Source organism: Typopeltis vanoorti, chromosome 17 (assembly GCF_054136105.1).
Source record: "Typopeltis vanoorti isolate ZY-2024b chromosome 17, IOZ_Tvanoo_1.0, whole genome shotgun sequence".
Taxonomy (NCBI): domain Eukaryota; kingdom Metazoa; phylum Arthropoda; class Arachnida; order Uropygi; family Thelyphonidae; genus Typopeltis; species Typopeltis vanoorti.
The window spans coordinates 13,743,409-13,762,072 of NC_143565.1; the positions used below are offsets into that span (position 1 = coordinate 13,743,409).

At 34.0% G+C, this 18,664-nt stretch overlaps 1 protein-coding gene across 2 annotated transcripts in view; it reads left to right on the forward strand.

Annotated features, from left to right (window-relative positions):
• LOC150097168 (aldehyde dehydrogenase family 16 member A1-like) overlaps positions 1-18,664 on the forward strand; it is a 134,761-nt gene that overhangs the window by 85,497 nt on the left and 30,600 nt on the right. For both annotated transcript variants that reach the window (XM_090407213.1, XM_090407214.1), the window contains exons 8-10: positions 3,812-4,054; positions 9,077-9,240; positions 12,690-12,857. In XM_090407213.1, coding sequence (XP_090263339.1) covers positions 3,812-4,054; positions 9,077-9,240; positions 12,690-12,857 — 575 coding nt within the window. The remainder of the gene's footprint in view (positions 1-3,811; positions 4,055-9,076; positions 9,241-12,689; positions 12,858-18,664) is intronic.

Below are 18,664 nucleotides of genomic sequence, written 5' to 3' on the forward strand. Positions count from 1 at the left end.
TATTATAAACTCCTGGTTTTTTCATTGGGTGATGTGGAGGTTTTGGAGGATGAAGAGATTTTGATATTTTTTTCAAGTGGCAGGAAAGTCACTTTTATGTTGTACTTGTAGAGAAGTTTGGCTAATTTATCTGTTACATTTTTTATATAAGGAAGGGTGAAAGCATTCTTGAAGTCTTGTTTGAAAGTTTATTTTTCACTTGGTTAGACTATAATAAATTTAGTTTAATCCTTTATCCAAGTGTGAGCAAACAAAGTTTGTGCCTGAAAACATCTTCAGGACTGGGGTAAGGTAGTACAACACCAGGCAACTTGTAGCAAAGGTGGACCAAGCTAACATCACTCCTATCTCAGTATCTCCCATAATGCAAAACACATCTTCTTGCAGATATGTATAATGTTATGCATTAAGGGAAGGGCCACTACTCAGACTAGTTTCGACCTTTATTGAGGTCTCTTCAGTGGGAGCCAGGCCCAGAGGTGGAGATACAAGGCAGAAGCAATGGCAGGTCATCTTTACCTATAGGAGTTGCCAAATGGTGTGCCACCTTTTTATTAAATTACTCTAGATTTAGAGAAAGATGTTGAAAGTTTATTTTTCACTTGGTTAGACTAATAAATTTTCTTTAATCCTTTATCCAAGTGTGAGCAAACAAAGTTTGCGCCTGAAAATATCTTCAGGACTGGGGTAAGGTAGTAACAACACCGGGCAACTCGTAGCAAAGGTGGACCAAGCTAACATCTCTCCTATCTCAGTATCTCCCATAATGCAAAATGGGAGATACTGAGAACCGATCTTATGTTCCCATCTATATTTCGGCAACGTGACGTTGCCGAAATATAGGAAGTATATATTAAAGTTTATTTTAATTTATATTCTAGTATACATTGTGAATTCCTTTAGTTATTTAGTAATATATATACGCACACACACACACACACACCCTATGTGGGAAATTTTTTTCGTGTGAAGAAATCAATACTTAAAACGTTTCTAAATGATTTATAAAAATGTTAAGAAATTATTAGACTATATACACAAACATAGAGAGTTTACACAACAGTATGTAGACTGCACATAACATGCCTAATGGTACTCGTGATTAAACTATCATTCTAGTCTTTTCAATCTATAGATATTAGAATGATTTTTTTTTTTTTTTACTTATGCTAAACCTCCTGAAGATGCTGTTAGCCATATAGACAGAAAAACATGTCATGTAAAGACATCTAGTATAAATATTAAAAAAAAACGTATATGAGTTAAAACCTTGTATTTATTATTGAAGACATTGCATCATTATGTGTTTCCATTTGAAAGCTTTGCTGAATACTTAAATTGACTGTTGGTTTTCTCCTGTCTTTAATTTAGCTTCTTTTTTTTTTTTTCACTTAATAATATCATATGGAATTTTTTTTAATGACATCTCACTAAATAAATAAATAAATTTCGTATGATAATACAGCGTTCCCCCCTTTATATGGGAGTTCATGGTACCATCAAGTCCCCCGCCCCCCAAATTTTATCCGGGCTCCGGAACCGGCATAGGCTGACAAATCAGACCTATGGCTGGGTCAGTATTCCTGACTGTAATCCGTGTGTGTCCTCAGACCGGTTTGCCTGCTTGCGGGATGAAAAACACCAGATAAACTGACAGAAAAACCCTGCTCTCCATGCCCAAGACCGGCTAACTTGGCTATGGCTGAGGAAGATCCTTGAGCTCCTCACGTCATTGACGGGAATCGAACCTAGGACACCCCTTCCCCAGGCATATAGTTGCAAAGCCACTACGCTAACCGTGCGAACGACATCCCACTGAAATTTATGTAAGTATTTTACTTTATTTTCCATATTTTTAACAAAATCAAATCCACAAAATAATTAAAATAAGACATTAGATCAGTTCAGACCTCGGACAGAGTGAAAGTGAACCACAGAACGCGACATCAAATAGTTTCCAGCTAACATATATTAACGTTGTATAAATCTGTTATTTGGTTTTTTAACAAACTTTTTTAATCCTTTTTTGTTTAATCCTTCACCCAGGCATAAAAACTTACCGTATTTTTCGATAGATAACGTGCACCTCCCCCATCATTTTCATCACTCCTTTTGATGTATAGATAATGCACATGTGCCAACTAGCGGTAGAGTTAGGAAGTACAGACAGAGGATGGAGGAATTCTTTAAAAGCACGTGCGTTGCTAGTAGCAGTGGTCGATTTTTTACATTATTCCGTACATCCTGTTTTAAAATATTTCATAAAGTAAATCATTATTTGTTTATATTTTGTTATTTGATCTGAATTACCCATGGAAGACAGAAGTACTTCTCGGAGAAAATCCTACACAGCACAGTTCAAGCTTGAAGTGGTAGAAGTAGCAAAGGAAAAAGGGAATCGTGAAGCTGGTAGATTGTTCAGTGTTGGAGAAAGTAGTGTTCGTGAATGGCAAAAGGCTGAAACAGTCCTGAAATGTTTACATATGAGGAAACATGCTATGAGGTTTAGAAGGTGCTTGTGGCCAACCATAGGGATAAAACTTTTTGATTGGGTTGTTAGTGAAAGTGCTAAAGGTATGAGAATATCTACTGTCCATGTGTTGCAGGAATCGAAAAGAATTGCGCAAAACGATAATATAAAGGATTTCAACGCCTACCCATCTTGGGTTTTTGGATTTATGAAGAGAAACAATTTAAGTGTGCGTTCCTGCACTAGTGTTGGACAAAATTTACCGTGCAACTGGGAAGCAAAAGTAGCTAAATTTCATTTGTTTCTGAGCGAAAACTTTTGGGGTTAATGCTTGTCACTTTGGGAATATGGATGAAGTTCCCATAAGTTTTGACATGTCTAGTTCTAGGATGAATCTGAAGTGAGCAAAAGAGGTTTCAGTTGCTACAACAGGGCACAAAAGGTCTAACTTTACTATGGTTCTCTGCATAACTGCAGATGGTTCCAAACTGCCACCGATGGTGATTTTCAAAAGAAAGACTGTTTCAAAAGGTTGCGATTCCAAAGATATTATTGTTACTGCTAATGATAAAGGTTGGATAAATTCTGAGGTTATGAAATTTTGGTTGGAGAATGTGTGTGGCTAAAGAGAAAAATGGCATTTTTCAACCCAAAATCCTGGTTAGTGTTGGATTCGTGTAGGCACACACGACAGCAGAAGTTAAAACAATTGTAAGTAAGTATTCCAAATTGGCCGTCATTCGAGGTGGTTTAATAAAAAAACTCCAACCCCTTGATCTTGCAGTAAATAAACCATTCAAAGACAATTTGCGGGCTAAGTGGGAAGACTGGATGATGAATGGCATCCATGAATATAACAAAACAGGGCAGATGAAAAGATATATAAAGATATAGTTACATAAATCGTAGAAAGTTGGGCTGCTGTAAGTGAAAATTGTGTTAGAAATGGTTTCGTTAAAGCACAAGGGAATGCAGTGGTGTCCGGTGACAATGATTTTGAAGCTGAAGAAATACCAAACGGAATTTTTAACGCAATTGATTCTTTCAATATTGAGTCTGATGAAGAATTTTTTGTATTTGAATAGTGTAATATTCAATAAATATTAAGTAATACTTCTACCTTAGTTTTATTACATTTGATTTACCTCTCATATCTTTCAAATGTATACCGCACATGTTAATTTTTAACGAATTTAGACGTTTTTGTATAGATAACGCATGTGTTATCTATCGGTAATTAACTTAGTTTTGCTACATTTTCAAGTTAACCATTTCAGGTATCTTAAACTTCAGATGAACTGCATTAATGGATTTATTAATGAATGAAATGTTTATTTTCAGCATGGAGGACCCATAATAGTTGTTCTTCCTTTTCGCACTACCAAAGAAGCAGTTTCCCTTTGCAATAATAGTTGCTCTGGTCTTACTGTCAGTATATGGTCAGAAAATCTTTCTGTGGCTTTGGAAGTTTCTCATCTTGTAAAGTGTGGAACTGTATGGGTGAATTGCCAAAACAAAGTAGATGCTGCTGCAGGATTTGGTGGTGTCCGTCAGAGTGGATTTGGAAGGGAAGGTGGGAAAGAAGTATGTACTGTTTTTTAAATTTATTTTATTCTAATTGTGTAAAGAAATCAATAGTTAAAACATGTTTCTAAACAGCTTATAAAAATGTTAAGAAATTATTAGTTGAAGTATGGTGTAAAAATCTAAATAACTTGAATAGTTACTCAGAAAGGGATTCATGAGAAGACTCTTCTTTATTAGTATATATTGTCTTCTAGGAAATGCAGTAGATAGACACCAACCATAACAAACTTGTAGGGGATCAAAGAAGCCGTTTAAGTGCATGCCTCACTATAGTTAATTTGGAGCTAAAGTGTTGTATGTCTAAGTATTAGCAAAGTAACTGCATTCTTCTGCTCTTTACTTAACTCTCTTTACCAACCCCAACCATGAAGAAAAGCAAATAAAGTAACACTGTATGTTCCTAAAATTTGTTTTAAGGAGCACTGAATCCTTTCTTTCTGGAATACACTCTTGAAACTAAAGAAAGCCTTACATCCAAATTTCACAGAGAAACAACAGCAAGCATACAATTGTATCCACTTGAAATATCTCTTCATTAGTGAATGACTCTAGGAGTAGCCAACTGCAAACAAACCATATGAGAAGCGATCTGCAAGAAATTGCCACATGATCAATCTGTCTAGCTACACCCTCACTAATAGTGCAAGTGGTGGTGTCCATCGGAGCTCTTGCTGCTTAATAAAGGCCTAACCTTTTTCAATAGCACCTAGGACAGTTAATAAATTTAATTTTATATACCATATTAAAAGCAGCATGAAATTTTTTCCAACTAATATAGCCAATAAGATTAGAAACTTGTAGTATTTTAAATAATACCAAAGCATTAACTATTAGCTTTACCAAAACAAAATTAGTAGCTCTCAAATCATTAAATGGTAACTGGGATATTGTTATTACTAAGGCAAATAAAGATAATGCTACTGTTGTTTTAAACCAGTCAACTTACTCTCATAAAAAGAATCAGTTAGTCTCTGACAAACAACTCTTATCAAATTATTATTATTATTATTATTATTCCTGATACCTCCAAGGAGTCCGAAGACTCATCGCGGGAGGACGTCTTCAACTGTCTCTACACCTTACCTCTACTATGAATCAACGCCATCTACCGCCCACCTCCAACATTACCACAACTAGTAATTTTTGTCTGTAAATTGCGTGTGTTCTGAAGGGCCGATTTGTATGTATGCGGGATGAAAAACCCGAGTTTCCAGGAGAAAAAACCCTGCTACCTCCGTATGAGATCGGCTAACTCGCCATCGATTGAAATCGACTAGATAAAGATTCCTCCCGTCGCGACGAGAATCGAACTTAGGCCTCTTCCAATTGAAGGGCGCAATGTACCGTCATTCTTCCAATTGCGCTACGGAGGCGCTTATTGTAAATTGTAAATTAAGTCGACTAACCTGCGTTAATAATAGTTAATGGTTAGTTTGACTGTGTTAACTGTTATTAATAATAACACAGTTGACAAATTGTTGACTGTGTTATTAATAATAATATTAACTCTGTTAAAAAGAAAACTGTAGTTACTTGAATCTCACTTCATGACCATCAGAATCATTGTTAAAAAGCTATTACGACTCTTTTTTTTCTAAAATAAATAAAAATAATGTTGACCATATTGCAACCCTAATTATCACTAATTTACATTTAATTTAATATTTAAATAATTTACATCACTAATTAACACAGCCTTAATTTACACAATAACACTTTGTGAAAAGTGTTATTGTGTAAATTAAGAAAAAAAATTAAGTTAAAAATTGTAAAAAAAAAATTAAGAATATTACACTCAACAAAGATTATTTATTAATCAATTCTGGCATTTCTGCCCTTTTTCACAAATGGACCAATTTCTGCTCAATATCGCAGCCCTCTTTGCCCTCATACTACATTCTGGTCACTTCATATAACAAAACAATTTGTACCTACAAAACAGACTGTATGACCATGGGTTCACCACTGTCCCTTTCCTGTTGTTAATTTTTATATGGAAGCCTTTGAGCAGTGTTGTACATTCCTCTACTTTAAAACCAAAAGTTTGACTCAGATACTTTGATGATATTTTCATTATTTGGTCCCACAGCTATCAAATGTTGAGCACCTTCCACAACCACCTGAACAAACAACATAAACTATAAAATTTATTGAAACTGAAAACCATTGCACACCTCCATTTCTGGATAACTTCTCATGTCTTTCCTTGGGTAGTCTATCCTGCTATCCTGTAAAGGGAACAGTAAAGTATGTCATGTAAACTCTTAACACCACCCAATACAAAAACTTGGGATCATTAACATCATTAATAATTTGTTTGCAGTGAGCAAGCTCTTAAGCATGAATTGCAAATTATCAGAAATACTTTTATGAGCAATGGCTATAACAAAAGTATCAAATAAAATTCTTCATAAGACTACTTCAAAAATAAAATTTTTGCAGTAGTCTTATGAAGAACATCTGTTCTTTATCATCTATTCACTAAACTGCACTCAGCTAGGCATCCACCCTAAGTATGGAAGAAAGCCCATATACAACTATTTGCAAGAAAAAGGAGATAAATGTTTTACCATCATGCTATCGACCTACTGCTCTCACATCAGTTTTGTCTGAAGTAATGGAGAAGGTTATCAGCAGTCAACTTCTTCAACACCTTGAACTGCGATCTAATTAATCACCACCTTTATGGATTTTGCCAATCTAAATCCACAGGAGATCTTCTGGCCTACATAATTCACTTTTGGACCCATTCCATGGAAAGGTTTGTGGAAACCAGCTGCATTGCTCTTGACATTTCCAAGGAGCTGGCATTGTAAGTGCTTCTTAACAAGTTACTATTATTTGGACTTCCCTCATCCTTTTGTAATTGGATTGCCAGTTTTCTCTTAGATTAATCCGTACATGTAATGGTGTATGATGTTCTCTCTTCAGACTTTCTGTGTCCCTCAGGGCTCTGTCATTTCATCCACCTTCTTACTGATTTATATAAATGATCTGCTCTCATTGACTGCAACTCTATTCATTGTTTGCTGATAGCACACTCCACTCATTCTACTCATATGACAATATCCCTGACCACTGATCCACAGTATTCTTGATTGGGGTGAAAACAGTCTAGTCAACTTCACTGCTTTCAAACACAGTTTTGCATGAAAGTTTATTTTCCACTTGGCTAGACTATAATAAATTTAGTTTAATCCTTTATCCAAGTGTAAGCAAACAAAGCTTGTGCCTGAAGAGTATCTTCAAGACCGAGGCAACACTTAGTAAAGGTGGACCAAGCTCTCATCAATCCTTGTCTCAGTATCTCCCATAATGCAAAGCCTAGGTAATGGCCCTTCCCTTAATGCATAGCATTATACATGTTTGCAAGGAGATGTGCTTTGCATTATGGCAGATACTGAGACAAGGAGTGATGAGAGCTTGGTCCACTTTTACTACGAGTTGCCTCAGTCCTGAAGATACTTCAGGCTCAAACTTTGTTTGCTTACACTTGGATAAAGGATTAAACTAAATTTATTACAGTTTTGCTTGTTTTCTCACAAAAAAGACTCAGGTCTTCTCTGCTACTTTTCATAATGCTCATCAAGACCAAATCTCTCTTCTTGGACTAACTCTTACTCCAAACCTTTCCTGGCATGAACATGTCACATCTATAGCATCAACAGTTTCCAAAAAACATGGCATCCTTTTCCAGTCAAGATAGTACTTTATGCTGAACAGTTACTTAACTTTACAAATACTAAATCCGACTAACATTAGAATACCTCTCTCATGTTTGGGGTGGTACACCTAAGGCCTCCCAAAAAATTCTTGATGATATTCAGAAAACAGCAGTTCAGTTGATTAATGACACATCTCGTGTTGATGCTTTTCAGCCACTTTCCCATTAAAGATCATTTCTGCATTGTGTCTCTTCTACAGATATTTCCATGGCCACTGTACAGCAGAACTAGCATCCATAATGCCTCTCATTTCTGCCAGATTCATGGGGTCGGAAGCAGCAGCTGCTCAATATCCCTTTACAGTCAAACTGCATACTCACCAAACCTGCTACTCCTAGTCATCCTTTATTCCATCCACCCACCTCAGTTCTTTCAAACAGCCTCCTCCTTGAGGCATTTCCAAAAGGACTCCAACCTCTCACTCTCAAACCACAGTCCATTCACAGTTCCTTGACAAGGAGTATGTTTCACTAATGCTACACTTTACAGTATTATTCCTCAAACTAACACTATAAAACAGCTATCAGGCCAATGAAACCTAAAAACATTAATAAAAGGTGAACATACAGGCTTTTGGGTAGCCATGCATTTTAAATAGTGCAAACCAAGGCATTAACAATGCCAAAGCTTATATTTTCATAAGCTCTCAATTAAATTTTTAAACTTTTAGCTTCAGCTCTGTCTTTCTGTAACAGTGATGGATTGATTATATTCTTCATATTAATATCTTGTGTCCATGCGGTTAGCCTAGTGGCTTTGCACTTCGCAACCATATGCCTGGGGAAGGAGTGTCCTAGGTTCGATTCCCGTCGGAGACATGAGGAGCTGAAGGATCTTCCTCAGCCATAGCCAAGTTAGCCGGTATTGGGCGCGGGCAGTAGGGTTTTTTCTGCCAGTTTATCTGGTGTTTTTCATCCCGCAAGCAGGCAAACCGGCCCCGTGAACACACATGGATACAGCCAAGAATACCTTGAGGCATAGGAGTGACCATTCTATCCTCGTATTTCGGTTACGAAATCCAAGCATGCTTGGAAGGTTGTGGGCCTTAAAGGCCTGTTAAAGCCATTGGGATAGATATTAATATCTTGTAAGATTGAAGCCTTTTAGGCTACTATATATTCTGTTCTAGTAATAATTTTAATATTTTTTAAAAATGTCTTATTTAGTTATTACAAACATAATGCTCTTAAATTCTTGTTCTTGCATTTTTCAACTATATAAAAAAATATCAGCATTGATTTTGTAATTTTTCCTTTATTCATTATCCTCACTGCTCACATGATTTTATTTTCAGAGTTTATATGACTTTATGTGTCCGTCTTGGGAAAAAGTATCTTGCGTCGATTTTCAGCCTTCACTTGAATACCATAGTTATGGAGAGAAACCTTCAAAAGCTGTCTCTATACATGATAAGATAAATGAAACATCTAACCTTACAACAGTAGATAATATTCCTGTGTAAGTGTGTACATGACCTTTATGCTAATTTCTTTGGAATTATTTGGCATTCATAAGCGCTGTTTAATAATATTCTCTTTTCAGAGAGGTGCTGTACTCACTGTAATTTTTTTGTATTTTGCTAATATTTTATTATTATAATAGCAAAGCAAATCCAGTTTGGATTAGCTTTGCTACCCAAATAAATACTTAACTGGTTATCCAAGATAGTGTTTAAACCCATCCTGATTACCATCACTAACCTGTTTGTTGGAAGCTTGAGTGGCTTGAGAAAGCACCATGCTTGGCCTCTAGATTTTAGAGATAACAATAGTGCTTAGCTGTACTTAACCTTACCCGACTTACACTATTAATGTGTACAGGATTACAACTTTTTAGCATTTGGAATATTTGTAAAAAAAAAAAGAAAGAAAAGAAATATGTATATTCTGTCATGTTGTATTCAAATAGAATTTGAAAAACTGGACTTAGAACACTTCTGGTGTGCACAGTTAAAACCTTATCCTCCACAGCTGGCAAAAGCAGTATTGCAGACACTTTTACCATTTGCCACCATCTACCTGTGTGAAATGGGATTTTCATCACTTTTGCAATAAAAATAAAAGCCAGAAATCAGTTAAATGCAAGTGGTGACTTACGCGTGGCTCTTTCAAAAAAGGAGCCTCGCTTCAAAAGTGTTATTATGAATAAACAGCAACATAGCCATTAAAAATTGAGATATTGTTTTGTATATATATGTAAATGTATGTGTTTATTTTTCAATAAATAAATTATCTTGCAATAGATGTAATTTCCTAAATAAAGAAATAGAAACACATTTTTCAAGGGGGGGGTGAGAACTTATTTTTAGATTCAAGAGGGTGCCGATCACTAAAAAGGTTAAGACCCACTGGTCTATACTGACTGAGCTATGGAGGTTCTTTATAGTATAAATGGGACATTATATCAAGCAATGTTGATTAATTTTAACGGTATAGATGAGAACACAGACTGATAAGAAAATATCTATTTATTAACTTATTGCTGATATTTCGCTGGTATTCTATCCAACATCTTCAGAGCACAAAAACAGTTTGTTACAGTATGCGAGACAACCACAATCTGGTATGACGATGGAACAATTGAACAACTAATAGTCAAAGAACAAAGACTAAGGTCCTAATTAGGTGCCATCTATGTTGAGGGGGGGGGGATAGAGAGAGAGAGAAAGCAGGTATTAATCAGGTATTAAGATGTTTGCCTCCCAAATCTTTGGTACATTTATATAGCCATACTTGTTGAAATTTGGAGTATGTTTGAAGGCTTCTGTTGATTCCAGGAACAACCTCTCTGCAGCACTTTTGTTTTTTTCCAATCTATCCTGTGTGTAGGGGTATCTAAAGCATGGTCTACTAGACCTGACTTGCCATAGCAATAGTGCCGGATGTATTTTTTATGTTCACTGAAGCAGATGTCTACAGTTCTTCCTGTCTGTCCATAGTAAATTTGATCACACGAATAGGGCACTTCATAAACTCCTTCAAGTGATTCAGGAGAGATCCTGTCCTTGGGTAAACGAATGAGGGTTGCCACTTTCACACACAGTTTAACCCATATGTGAAATTGGCAACCCTCAATTAAATCTCTCCTGTAATACAACTGAGTTCATATAGATGATGAATACACCCTTATTCATCATCTATATGAACTCAGTTCTTTACTTTATGCAAATGATGTTATACTTCTAAATAAATCCAGTAGAAATCTGCAAGATACCTTGACTAAATTAAATAATTGCCGTAATAAATTTGGTATGAAAATCACCATGAAAAAGACTGAAGGCAATGAAAAGAGGCTGAAACGTTGAAAACATTAACTGTATCTTTAATGGAGGAGACCTATAGAACAAGCAAAACAATTCAGCTATTCAGGCACAGTTTTTTAGTGAAGATGGCAAATTAAATTTGGAATAAATGACAGAATTAGCAGAACTGGTATGGTAGGAAATCAACTGAATAAATGTATCTGGAATAAGAGAGAAATTAGTCAAAACACTAAACTAACTGTATACAAGACTAATGTTCAAACCAATTTTAGCTTACGGATCTGAGGGCTGGGTTAAAAATAAAATTCTTGATTCAAGACTGAAGACCACATATATTCATAACATGAAAAAAAAATTAGAGGACTAAAGAAATGGCATCAGTGGCAATATCATATTAAAAATGAGGATATTAGGAAAGAATTTGACATTGTTAGTATTCAGGAATGTGTTAGCAGATCTAATCTCAGGTAGTATAGCCAATTAAACAGGATGGGAGAGGAAAGGTTAGCAAAACAAGTGTTCTTTGCCAGGATAGCAGGAAAAAAACCCAGAGGAAGGAAGATCTAGGTTGAGAGATACAGTAAAAAAAAGTGCCTTAGACGATAGAAATATGAGATCTGATAATGTTTTGACAGGTAACAGATTGATTTGGAGCAAAATTGTATCTAGGAAATTAGTAATGATGTAAGTTTTTCATGTAGTACTGAGGGTATATGTGAGGAATTTGATGATGATGATATTTCTGTTGTCAAAGGCACTCTTCAATACATCATTCCATCTAGATCTTAGTCTTCCTCTGGATTATTTTCCTGCTATCCTGGCAAAGAATATACTTGCTAACTTTTCTTCTCCATTTCTGTTTAAGTATGCATACCACCTCAGATTAGTTCTGCTAACACATTCCTGAATGCTAACAATGTCAAGTTCTTTCCTTATATCCTAATTTTTAATATGCTTTTCATGCACATTATATGGAAAAATAACTTATCTCTTGACAGACACTGCATTAATGCAAGATGCAGATACAAGAACATAACTTATCCTATATGCAGTATCACCATTTTCATATGCTTCTGATTTGTTTGTAGTTTATTGGCTGATAATATGGTGCATGCATTCTTATTCAGATCAACCGATACGATTCTTTCATCCATCACCTAGTACGATGTTGCATGTTTTCCCATTAGTACAAAATCATAAAAGTCGTGGTGACAAATTCTTTGCAATGAATTTAAAAATTCAGATAATATAGGATTTAGATATGCTATAATTTAATCTCATCATAACTAAGGTAGTGAGTGTTGGATTAATGAGGTTATTACAAAGGCAACTAAAACAAAATCATCCCTAGCAATTAGTTTTGTTTTGCATCTTAACTGTAGTTAAGATAAAAAATAAAATAAAAAAAAACCCATCAAATGAGAAGTTCTCTTGGGAAACTGAAAAGGAATATGTGATATTAAAACTATGCTTCTTGACTTTTGCTTTAGTTAGTTAAGTAGATTCACTGGTATATTCACTGAATTATCAAAATTCAACCTCTTCTAATGTTTCTTAATATTGAAAGATTTTAAAGTTTCTTTACTCACTAAATAAGCCTAGCTTTTTTGTTGGAATTGAGTTTATTGATTTATTCATTTTTTAGTATTGATCACACATACAAACTTTATTATGGAGGTGCACAAAAGAGATCAACATCCAATTCATCTCGGCCTGTTTATAAATATGATGGTAGTGTTTTTGGCTATGTTACTGAAGCTGGTCAGAATGATGTTCGAAATGCAGTAGAAGCAGCACATACAGCCCATCAAAGGTACCGTTGACTATACTTTTCTGTAATGTTTTTTGTACAAACTAGAAATAATTAAGTATATATAAAAATTGTTTTAAAGGAAATAATAAACCAAAAGTAATAGGTGCTTCCGTAGTGCAATTGGAAAAACAGCAGAACATTGTGCCCTTCAATTGGAAACAACCTAAATTTGATTCTCATCATGATGAGGGGAATCCTTATATGGGTTTTTCATCCTGCATACAGACATATCGGTCTTCAGAACACATGCAATTTACAGACAAAAAATGCTGTTGGTGGTGATGGGTAGTATTGTCATAGTAGGACAGTTAAGGTAGTAGTGGAAAGGGTGAAATGTATTTAAAGAAGTAGAGAGCCCTCTCGCGATGAGTCCTTGAACTCTCTTGAGGTGTCACGTAATGATAATAATAATTTATTATTAAAAATAACTAAAAAAATGGTGCATATGTTAGAATTGTAAAATTATAATTAGCTATTCCTATCAAAAATGTTAATTATTGCTTGGAATTAGATAATATTGCAATGAAGAAGAGGAGAGAATCAGTAGAAATAGCATGTATTGTACTTTAGTAGCTGCTGCTGCTAATCAGATATTATGTCCAAATAAAGATTATTTGATTTGATTCAATAGGAATTACAGCCAAATTAACTAAGGCTATGAACCCTGTATGCGCTGTTATTTTAACTACATGAACTGGTTTTTCTGATGAGAAAAGGTGAAAAATTCCAGTTCAAAAGTCATGCAGCCTCTGGACTGGTTAATTCACCTGCAATGAAAAAAATCTTGATAAAGATTCCTCTTATTGTAGATTGGATCTGAACCCAGATCTTTATAACCAAAAGTCAAATTTTGCTTCATACCCATAACTGTGTGCAATGGAAAAGCCTCTCCCTTCCCTCCCCCCCCCCAAAAAATAAAGTCCGTATTTTTCTGTTTAATACATAAAATATAACTCTTTTATGCATCCTTTTACAAAGATTAAAAACTCGTCATCGTCACACTAAATATAGACCTTGTGAGCTGTTCTGGTCTCATTTTTAATCTTATCTTCCAAATTGGTTTATATTTTATTATTGTTTGCTAATGTTGGGTGTTGGTCATTCAGTTTACTTGTTCTATTCAAGTTTGTTTATATTTGTGTGGAATTTTTTCTTGACTATTATGTATAAGACTATTACACTTTTTTTATATAATGTTCGTCAAGTAGCTTTATTTTATCGTCCTACATGTTTCGCCAATTTTTCTATCGGCATCTTCAGGGAATACAAACTAGTAAGCTATATGAAGGTAACAGACTAGGTTATAACTGATGGTTCTAATTCATACAAAAAATTAGTATTGAAAGAGATAATGCGTGTGTCTCAGGAACGTGATTTATTCGTTATGGCTCATGATGTAATTGTTATGAAAGTTCATTTCTTTGATGTTTAATGATCTGATTAAAGCTTTCCAAATTTCTGGTAAGGTTAGACCTTGATTCTTGTTTAGGTTTTCAGTTTTATGGGCGACTGTAGCTGCTTCCTCAAAGGTTCTTGAATGGTAGTTATCTTCTATGTAGGGCATAAGGCTCTTATCCCACTCAATGTGATGGTTAGTAGAAGCAAAGTGACAAGAAAGGTCTGAAATGTCTTGTCTGTTGTTTCTGACATATGAGAAAGTAAGAACATATCCTATATGTTCTTTCTTTCTCGTTTCAAAACTTCTAGAGGTCTGACCTACATAACTAATACCACATGAGCAAGGTATATTATATACTCCAGAGTACTTGTAGAATGGATGAGGATCTTTCGGTGATCTTAAAAATTTCCGAATAGTGTTGATTGGCTTGAATGCTACTCTGATATTATGTGGTTTTAGAAGGTTAGCTAATTTTTTGGAAATGCTGCTGACAAATGGAATAGTAATAGTACTGATGTATTGGACGTCATCACGTTGTCTATGTGGTATATCAGTCAAGGGAATCTTGTTGTAGAGTCTTTTTGGATAACCATTTAAAGATAGTTCTCTGGATATTGTAGTTAATTCCATTTGTAGGTCATTCTTATCTTTTCTTGAGCATATGGATAATGCTAAGTTTCTGAGCTATATGATGAGACGAGTTGAAATGGAGGTAACGTCCAGTATTTGTAGGTTTTCTATAAACAGATAGGTTGATACTATTATTGGTTTGTTTCTTTATTAGGATGTCAAGAAATGGCAGTTTTCCATCTTTTTCAATTTCTAATGTGAATTTGATGGTATGGTGGAAACTATTGATTTGGTTAAGGTAATCCATTAGTTCTTCTTTCGTATGATCCCAAATGAGAAAGATATCATCCACATATACCAAATTTTCGGTTTTGGAATGATCTGGAATGATTTTTTCTTCTACATCTTCCATGAATAAGTCAGCACAACGATGGGAGAGGGGGCTACCCATGGCTAATCCGGTGAGTTGTTCGTAGACAGTTTTTTGCCAAATAAAATAGTTAGAAGTTAAACAGTGATTAAACAAAGTAGTGATGTTTCTTGGGAACAAGTTGTCTAAGATGTTGATGACTTCAACCACTGGAATGTTTGTAAACAGAGATGTAATGTCTAGGCTTGTTAGTATATTCTCTTCATAGATATGGATGTTTTTTATTTTATCTATAAAATGTTGCGAGTTTTTAACATAAGTATCCGAGACATGAATGTGTTGTTGTAAAATCTTAGCAAGGTACTTGGACAGTTGGTAAGTCAGAGAATGGATTCCGTCAACTATTGGTATACCTTCTTTATGAATTTTAGAAACACCATACAGTCTAGGAGTTAGTGGATGCATTGATTTTAATTTTCTTATTACTTCTATAGGCCAGTTAGTCATTCCACGTAATAGTTCGTTGGTGTCATATGGCTTTTTATGGTCGGATCTCTACTGAGAACTTCATAGACAGACCTGTCAGATAATAGATTTTTAATTTTTTCTTCATAATCTTTAGTATTTAATATAACTGTATTATTACCTTTATCGGCTTTGAGTATGATGATGGCTTTATTATTTCTTAATTTGAGAAGCGTTCTTCTTTCCATTTGGTTAGAGTTGGAGTTAGGAGATCCTGTTGGAGCTGAAAAGATTATGCTGCTTTTTAATCGTAAGTCATTAGCTGTTGGAAGTGGTAGCAATGAGAAGGCTTTTTCTAAGTTGCAGATGAACTCTATTTTAGGAATGGCAGTGGGTTTTAAGGCAAAATTGAATCCTTTTTTGAGGATAGAGATCTCAGATTTAGTTAAAACGTGTTTAGATAGGTTAATTATCACTTGGTTATCTGGTAGAGACGGTTTATAGTTGATATGATTATCATACAGCATATTGAATTTATCAATTTGTGTCTTTTTGCTGTGGTTAAATGTTTTGGTAAAACTGTTGCTAATCATATTGTCTAATAGTTGCCATGTCTCTGCGTCAAGGTTATTAGAGATATCTGTGAATACATTATAGCACCGTGAGTCTATTTTGCTAAGCATGAATCTCGTATGGCAAATTCTTTCTCTGAGAAGTGCACACGAAGTTTGTTGGTAAATCATGTTAGCTTTTTTAGTTTTATAATATTGTTTTAAACTAAGAAATTTTGGGATCACGCCATTGTCGCTACATCTTTTTAAAAATGTCAGATGGTTTAAATACCTAGCTTTTTGCATTTTAAACCTTCGTGATTGCATACCTTTTGTTTGGTGATCTGATTGATACTGTTCATTGTGTGGAATTTTTTCTTGGCTATTATGTATAAGACTATTACACTTTTTTTTATATAATGTATTAGTTATGTAGGTCAGACCTCTAGAAGCTTTGAAACGAGAAAGAAAGAACATATAGGATATGTCAGAAACAACAGACAAGACATATCAGGCCTTTCTTGCCACTTTGCCTCTACTAACCATCACATTGAGTGGGATAAGAGCCTTATGCCCTATGTAGAAGATAACTACCATTCAAGAACCTTCAAGGAAGCAGCTACAGTCACCTGCAAAACTGAAAACCTAAACAAGAATCAAGGTCTAACCTTACCGTTACAGTTATAACCTAGTCTGTTACCTTCATATAGCTTACTAGTTTGTATTCCCTGAAGATGCTGATAGAAAAATTGGCGAAACATGTAGGACGATAAAATAAAGCTACTTGACGAACATTATATAAAAAAAGTGTAATAGTCTTTGTTTATATTTGTTTAGTTTTTTCTTCTGTTGAGTTTATTTTTAGTTCTTTTAAATTATCTTCATTCTTTTTTTGGTCTAATAATGTGTATTTTGTGGTTCTTCTCATGAATAGATTAAAAACTTATATTAAAAAAAAATTGAATGAATGATATTAAAAAAAATGTGTTTCGGGTGAAAGTTTGGGAAAAGTAGTATACATACTTTTTATTTAGTAATTTTAGTTTTAATCTGTCACGCTTTAACACTGTTTTAATTTTTGCTAATTAGAATTGTCTGAGTGAGGTTTTCAAATTGCATTTCCACACTGTTTCTTGATAATGATTAGTAAATCTCAGAAAGTTAGGAAGTTTGGTTTATCACCTTGAAATGGAAAGACCATCTAGAATGTTAAGTAGTTTATAAATTTAATTTTGTTTACACTGATCTAAACTAAAATTTTATTAAATTGGAAGAAGAGTTAATATATATAGTTTAATAGCACAAATATGTTTATAACATTTGTGCTGTAAAATAATAATTATTTTTTCCATAATAATTTCTACATGCTCATTCTGCAAATTGTATTCATTTACTGTTATGTTATGACATATGTCATATTATGTTGTGAATAACGTAATATGACATGTTATTCATGATATAAATGAATGTAATATATCCATTTATGTTATGACAAAATGTACTCTTTACTTTTACATAAGTTGAGTCATTTTCATGTGCAACATTGAATAGAAATTTGAAATTAGTTCTCCTTCATAGTGGCAAATCTGGCAAATAATACTCATCTGTTTCTTTCCTTATTTGGTTTTGCTTGAAGAAAACCTACAAAAAAACTCTGTTTTACTTAACAAGATAAGTAGAAGAATATGGTTGATTACTTTTTTAGACAGTTGAAAATATTTCATATGACTTATAGTATCTCTGAACCTATGGAATGTTCATATAGCTCCTTTCTGTGACTTAAATATTTAGTAATGAGCCAAACTTTATGATATGGAATGCCCCACATATTAAATGTTTTTTTATCTACAACTCTTTAAATTTGGAAAGTATTAAAAAACTGTTAATGAAAGCAATCATGGAACAGTATCATTGCGTACCTTTTTCTGATGATGAAATAAAATGAACCAATAGTGAACAAGAATGATACCAAAAAATAAATAAATCAGTAATGAATAAGTATGATGTTGATGACATGTAAAAAAACAAGAATAAAAACAGGATAAAAATATAAATGGTTGGACATAAAAGATACATTAAAACTTGAAGTATAAGAAAGATAAATTTAAAAGACCTATGAACTTAAAATGCAATAAAATATATAATCAAAGATGCTTTATTGCTTTCAACTCTCACATAGTATTTCTTTTATGGCTGTTATGGTGACGTTGTCTTCTATATTGGGGAAAAACTATTTCATATTTATTAATATCTCTTAATAATCTTAGTGATAGATTGCATTTCACTATTGAACAATTGAGAACAAACAAAACAACTCAATAAATTTTCTAAACCTAACACTCAAATATCCAGGAATAATATCAATACAAAAATTTATCATGAACCAACTAGCGTACTACACTTTGATTCATATCATCCTTAATAATAAAAAAAATCACTTGCACTCTCCCAA